Source organism: Carlito syrichta, unplaced genomic scaffold (genome assembly GCF_000164805.1).
Source record: "Carlito syrichta isolate Samal-C Ts95f unplaced genomic scaffold, Tarsius_syrichta-2.0.1 Scaffold155199, whole genome shotgun sequence".
In the NCBI taxonomy this organism is placed as follows: Eukaryota; Metazoa; Chordata; class Mammalia; order Primates; family Tarsiidae; genus Carlito; species Carlito syrichta.
The window spans coordinates 36,941-43,811 of record NW_007099295.1 but is presented as its reverse complement, the minus strand read 5'-3'; the positions used below and the strand labels follow the sequence as shown (position 1 = coordinate 43,811).

Below are 6,871 nucleotides of genomic sequence, written 5' to 3'. Positions count from 1 at the left end.
CTCCGCACCCTGCTGCTGACCTTGACCGCCAGGGGCAGGCTGGGGTCCACTTTCTTCTGCAAGGAAGGGGTGCAGCATGAGAGAGGGACCTCCCGCAGACGAGGACGCCTGCAGGTCTTGGGTGCGGGGGAGGCCCACGGGTGCCTGGTGTCTCCTGACCCCCGGTGTCCGCTGCGTCCCCTGATCTGACGATTGGGCTGAAATGCCCCAAAGTCCTGAAACCCCTCACCCCAAAAGCAATGATGGCTGGGGGAACAAAACTATGACAACCTGGGTTACCAGATGGTGGCCCAAAACGAAGGGACCCACGGTCCAAACACTGACGGAGGAGGCAGAGGCAGGGGAGGGGCTGGGACATTATGGGTGTGAGACATGGATGGACACGGAGGATCACGGGAAAGCCCGTGCGAGGACACCTGCTGATCAAAGTAAAAGCCCCTGTTCCCAGTCAGAATTGCTCAGGGAAATGTGGTCTGCGGGCAACCTGGCAGGGCACATGTTAAAAGGCATAGCCCGTTCATTCGCTGAAGTTTTTTTTTTTTTTTGAGTTGGAGTCTCACTCCGTTGCCCAGACTGGAGGGCAGTGGCATGCTCCCAGCCACCGCAGCCTCCACCCCCTGGGCTCAGGTGATCCTCCTGCCTCAGCCTCCTCAGTAGCTGGAACCACGGGTTCACGCTACCACGCCCGGCTCATTTTTGATTTATTGCAGAGATGAGGTCTCGCCAAATTGCCCAGGTGGGTCTTGAACCCGCGGGCTCAGGCCATCCACTCACCTCGGCCTCCCAAGGCGCGGGATGACAGGCCGAGCCACCGAGCCCGGCTCGCTGAACGTTAGTGCCCAGTTGTATCACTCAGACATTGCTAAGTGCCGTCGAGGAACACTGGTGGGCAGATCAGCCCCCGTGTCCATCGAGGGGTGATGGGTCAGCACAGCACGGTCCATTCACACGGGGGACACGACTCAGCCACGGAAAGCAAGTAGGCTCTGACGTAGGCCACAACGTGGATGGACCCAGAGGACGTCACGCTCCGTGCAGACCCGACACAGAAGGACGCACCCTGGAGGATTTGGTTTATATAAAGCACCAGCCCGAGAAAAAGCAGCAATGACTGATGCTGACGGTCAGTGACAATGACAATGGCGTGACAGGGCAGTCAGCAGCATTGGGGGCCCTGCTCCGTGTCACACTGAGGACGTAACCACGTGCCTCGGGAAGTTCCCCAGCAAGTGGCTGCAGAGTTTGAAAACTAAACATCTGCCAGCAAGAGCAGAAGGTCAACGGGCAAGGGCGACTCTGTGGTCTGCCTGTGGCTTAACCCAGCCTGGCTCTACGCGTCTGCCTGCGCGGCTGCTCATGGTCAGGACTGAAGGGGGTTCCCAAACAGTAAACTAATGTCACTGATTTCACCAACCCATTCACTTATCTACCCACCCCCCACCCATCCACCTCCCAGCCATCCATCCATCTACCCACTGACCCACCCATCCATTCCCTAGTTCATGAGTCCCCCTCGGGGCAGGCAGGAGGCCAAGTGCTGGCCCAGAACATAAGTTGTGAATTGGGGCAGACAGGCCATGTACCCTTGTCCCTAAGGAAGCTGGGAGGAGCCCGAGAAAGAGCATTCAAAGCTCAGAGGGCAGGGGGAGTCCATGGAGTTGACAAACGGACCCTGCAACATGGCGGAGACAGCCGCCGGGCAGCACTGCCGAGAAAGAGCAATGGGCAAGAGAGGACAGGCCACCAAGGCATGGGGGAGGGCAGGGCCCAGCACAGGCAGGGGCCAGCCTCTGACAGTTGCACGGGGTGGTGGAGGGGTCTCGAGTCAGCTGAGGGGAAGGGTGTCACGCCTAAGGGTCATGCGTCCTTCATGGCGGAGGGGGTCAGTGAACCCAGGGCCAGGCAGTGGAAAAGCAGGAGGTACACTCTGTCGTCCGGGCGGGAATGCAATGGCACCATCACAGCTCACCGCAGCCTTCACCCCCTGGGCTCAGGTGATCCTCCTGCCTCAGCCTCCTCAGTAGCTGGAACTACGGGCACACACCCCACACCCAGTTAATTTTCTTTTTTTGATTTTTTTACCCAGGCTGGTCTCGAACTCCTGGGCTCAAAAGACCCTCCCACCTTGGCTTCCCAGAATGCTGGAAGGACAGGTGTGAGCCACCACGCCTGGCCAAAAGATGCGTTTTTAAGGCGTGAACCAAGACATAAAAACCAGAATTCACCCTGCCCCGCCCCGCGCCCCGAGTTGACCGGCTCCCGGGGCAGAAGGGCTCCCAGGGACTCCCAGGCTGAGAGCCGGGCCGGCATCACGCGCCCCCTCCTGGTCGCACCTTGTACTGCAGCCGGTGCCGCCGGCCCCGCACGTGCGTGTCCCGGGCATTGAGGTCATTGAAGCTGCACTGGCACAGCCTGCAGTGGAACCGCAGCACTCGCCCCTCGTCGCTGCACACCTGAGACACAGGGCACAGCTGAGCGCTCGCCAGGCATCGCCCTGGGGGGGTGTGGAACGTCCCTGGCCCCAGGTCGCTGGGCCTTCTGGGCCAGGCGCGGCGGCTCACGCCTGTCATCCCAGCACTTTGGGAGGCCGAGGCAGGAGGATGGCTTGAGCCCGGGAGCTTGAGGCTGCAGTGAGCCACGACTGCCCCACTGTGCTCCAGCCTAGGCGGTGAAGCGAGACGTTGTCTCTTTTCTTTCTTTTAAGAGACAGGGTCTTGTTCTGTTGCTCAGGCAGGAGCGCAGCGGTACAGCTGTGACTCCTGGGTCCAAGCCATCCTCCAGCCTCGGCCTCCTGAGCAGCTCAGACTACAGACGCCACTCCGCCCCGCTAATTTGGTCGGTTTTGTTCAAAGCCCAGGCTCCTCCCCCACACCTCTCCCCTCTTCCTCCTGCTGGGCATTCAGACCAACTGAACCTCCGACCTCACCCTGTCCTGTGGACCACCCTGCAGGCCCCATGGTGGGTCCTGGTGACTGCTGGCCCTCCCCTGTTTCCTCTGGCGTCCGGTGTCTTGTCTCCTTAACTGGGTGCCTGGGACTCCCAGGGCCAACCTCCTACAGGGTCATGTTGCACTGGACATATTGGGTCATGCTCACGAGAACAGGTCACCAATCCTCTGGCTTCTCTTCAGTGCGTGTGCAGTTACGGGAGAACATTCTGCCTGTCTCTGGGGCGCTCACAGGGGAAGAGGCCTCGGAGTTAAGCCAAACCCCACAGGTCACTTGCTTGGGCTCTGGGAGCCCGTGGGTGGCCGAGCGGGGCACCCAGTGGCTCCCAATGACCCATCGGGGGCTGGGATTTAGAATCCCAGCAATTGGCAAGCCCAGTCGTGCCTCCCCTACACAAGGATCAGGCGTCTGAAGGCCTGCGGCAGATCTGGACCCGGGCACCATGCCACCACTCACCAGCCTGGCCTCTGTGGGTCCCAGTGCCCATCAGGGCCAGGAGGGGGGCTGGAGGGGGGTCTCTGGCCTCCCCAGAGCTTTCTCCTGCCCTGGTTCCTTTCCAGTGTCCCGATGGACAGCTTGGTAGGCCCCACTGGGAACCGCCTCCGCCCGCGTCCAGCCAGGTGAGGCCACATCCAGTTCCTCCTCAGAGCTCACACCCAGGGCCCCAACTGTCTCGTGGCCCCACACGGGGTTTGGGCCCTCGAGGCCTGACCACACCGCTCAGGAGCAGGGATGGGGTTGTCAATGTCGCCCAAGAGAAGCTGGCCAGGTCTCGGGCCTGACCCGCGAGAGGGTCCCGCCCACCTGGGCCCACACCGACAGCGCTGGGGCTGGAGGCTGCTGTGCCCCGACTCACCTCCTCCACGAAGTCCAGGCCCACTGGCTGGGTGTCACCGCTGCCCGTGGAAGCCTCCCCCGGATCTCCTCGGGTGGGCACGTCCTCTAGCCCCTGCGATGTGGGTCGGGCCGGCTTTCCTCCGTGGGGTCTGCTGCCCACTGCCCGCAGCTCGCGAGACCCTGAGGGAGACAAGGGTGTTGCTGACAATCTACCTGGCCTGAGAACCGCCAGGCCACGCAGGGCGGAGTCTCGCAGGCCTGGGGCAAAGTTGCCCATTTCCCTCCTCGTGATGTCCCTGGGAGCCACCCTGTCCAGCGGCCTTGGGGCAGGACAGCTAGCACAGCTTAAATACAGATGAGTTCCTCACAGGTAGGCATGTCCTGGGTCATTAGGAAACAGGCCAGTGCGGTGGCTCACGCCTGTCATCCCAGCACTTTGGGAGGCTGAGGCGGGAGGATCGCTTGAGCCCAAGAGTTTGAGATCAGCCTGGGCAACATAGTAAGACCCTACCTCCACAAAAAAATCAAGAAAATCAGCCAGGCATGGTAGTGCATGCCCCTAGTTGCAGCTATTCAGGAGGCTGAGATGGGAGGATCACCTGAGCCCAGGAGCCTGCAGTGGGTGATCGTGTCACTGCCCTCCAGCGAGGGTGACAGAGTAGTACCCCAACTCAAGAACAAAAGAAAAAGAGTCGCTGTGGACATGAAGTCAGTCAATGCACAGGCTGCAGTGAGCAGGTGTCTGATGCTGAACCCTGGTAATCACTCTCCATAACGGTCAGCTGCGGGCCGGGAAGGCCGGGCCAGAGGGAGCCCTCTTCACTCCCGTACCCACATAACTCCAATCAGAGCCCCATTTGCTCCCCATGGGCACTGGGGCCTGTGGGGCTGCTTGAGGTGGGGTGATGGGCGGTGAGGGTACTCTCCGGGCCTAGGGCAGGGCTTCCAGGGACCCCACACTCAGCACCAGTCCTAACTCCCCGGGATGTTCCCGAAAGCAGCCTCTAAGGGTATCCAGGGCTTGGGCTGTTGAGTCGATGGTGGAGCCCACCTGCCAGGGAAGGAGGGAGAGGCCAGCTCCCGCCCACCACCCCACCCCGAAAGGGACGGACGGCCCCCTCCCCTGAGACTCCCAGGGCGGCCAGGGACACGCACCCTCACGTGGGACGCTCGAGGCCGCCGAGGTCTTGGCCGGCACGGGCCTACTCGGAGCATGCACGCTGGGGCTGGTGGGGGCCTGGGCCTTGGCCTCGGGGGAGGAGGCCTCCTTGGCCGGGGGCCCTGGCAGCCTGCAGCTCCCAGGCTCGGGCTCGAAGGCCGGGATGGGCTTCCCCAGTCGGGTGTGCAGCTTGAGGACCTGGAACAGACCGGGCGGCGTCAGGACGCTCTAGCCTGACGGGCCCTCCTCACGGGGGTGGGGGTCCCACCCTGAGCCGCCTCCTCCCCACTCCTGAGTGGCACCACTGGGAGGCCCTCCTGAGCCTGGCGCATGCACGGCGCCTCTAGCGGTCTCACACCCTTGGTGGCCCCCGGCAACGCTCTTCCCGCAGCTCCACGCATGGGCTGCGGGGTGTGGTGGCTTCTCGGCCTCCCAAGCCCCAGCCGAGGGCCCCCGACAGACGGGGACGCAGCATGTGGATGGAGTGTGGTTCCGGCACACCGTGTCCTGCACACGTGTGGGCAGGCCACCGGGTGGGCATCTCCCTATTCTGGTTGGGGGCTTCCTGGGTAAAGGCACTTATCGCAAAGGCTCTGGTGGGACAGGGCTGCCCCACCCCCTGCCTTTGTGCTACACGGGCCAGCCTGGGGTCTCTGACTCTCTCCATTCAGAACTGCCCCGCCCCCACCACGGGCTGCAGGGCCTCTCTGGCCTCCAGCCCCAGCCGGGGAGACTGATGCCGGCAGCCCCTCCACCTGCCCTCCTGCGGCTGCCATGCCAGGGGGCCTCCTTCCCCGGTTCACCACCCCCATCTGTGAGCTCCTCTGTGGGTGCCTTCGGGCCTACAGAAGCCTGTGCTGAGCTGAGCAGGAAATAAGGCTCAAGACAGGCCAGGCCCCCAGGGCGGCCCAGCCCGCAGCAGACTGGACGCCCAGAGGGCAGAGAGGGTGGCCAAGCGCTGTGACTCAGGCCTGTACTCCCAGCGCTTTGGAAGGCTGAGGCGGGAGGACTGCTTGAGCCCGGGAATTTGAGGCCAGCCTAGGCAAGAGAGAGACCCCATCTTTACAGAAAAGGAAAAAATGAGTTGGGCATGGTGGCACATGCCTGCAGTCCCAGCTACTCGGGAGGCTGAGGCGGGAGGATCTCCTAGTCCAGGAGGTTGAGGCTGCGTTGAGCCGTGATTGTGCCATGCTCTCCAGCCTGGGTGACAGAGACCCTGACCCAAAAAAAGAGGGAGTCTAGACACCTGTAGGAGCTCTGTGCACCGGGGCAGCAGGACAGGACTTCCTGACCCTCCTGCTCGGTAACCTGCAGGGCCAGAAACTCCCCTTCTCCTGTCTTGCAAGCACCCCGAGAGGTGCCATGTGGAGGCCCCAGCAGACATGGGGCCAGCGGCCAGCTACCTCCCTCCCTGTGCTCAGGCAAGGACATCCTCTGTCCCCCCCTAAGGTGACATGGTGCAGAGAAACAGGAAATCAGAAAGCAGAAAGTGGGAAAAGCAGGACCCCAGACGAACGCACTGCAGTGTCTTATCACAGAGCAGGCTCTGCCTACAGCCACACCCAGAAGCCATGCTTTCCTGGAGGCTGGGTGTGGTTCTTATCACAGAGCAGGCTCTGCCTACAGCCACACCCAGAAGCCATGCTTTCCTGGAGGCTGGGTGTGGGTGTCCGGCAGGGCTGCATGCTTTAGTACAGTCAGCAGGAGTGTGTTGTTTTAAAGAGACAGGGTCTGGCTCTGTCACCCAGGGTGGAGTACAGTGGTGCCATCATAGCTCACTGCAGCCTTGACCCCCTGGGCTCAAGTGATCCTCCCACCTCAGCCTCCCAAAATTTTTTGGTTTGTTTGTTTTTTTTGAGTTAGTCTTACTCTGTCACCCAGACTGGAGTGCAGTGGCTGCTCCCAGCCACCACAGCCTCGACCTGCT

General features: G+C 62.0%; 1 protein-coding gene across 1 annotated transcript in view; it reads right to left on the bottom strand.

The window, feature by feature from the left end:
• The window catches only part of ZFR2 (zinc finger RNA binding protein 2), a 26,804-nt gene that overhangs the window by 14,124 nt on the left and 5,809 nt on the right, over positions 1 to 6,871 (bottom strand). Inside the window, exons 5-8 of the mRNA XM_021709056.1 lie at positions 4,947 to 5,142; positions 3,805 to 3,965; positions 2,334 to 2,453; positions 9 to 56 (exon numbers count right to left, since the gene is read on the bottom strand). Of these exons, the coding sequence (XP_021564731.1) occupies positions 9 to 56; positions 2,334 to 2,453; positions 3,805 to 3,965; positions 4,947 to 5,142 (525 nt within the window). The remainder of the gene's footprint in view (positions 1 to 8; positions 57 to 2,333; positions 2,454 to 3,804; positions 3,966 to 4,946; positions 5,143 to 6,871) is intronic.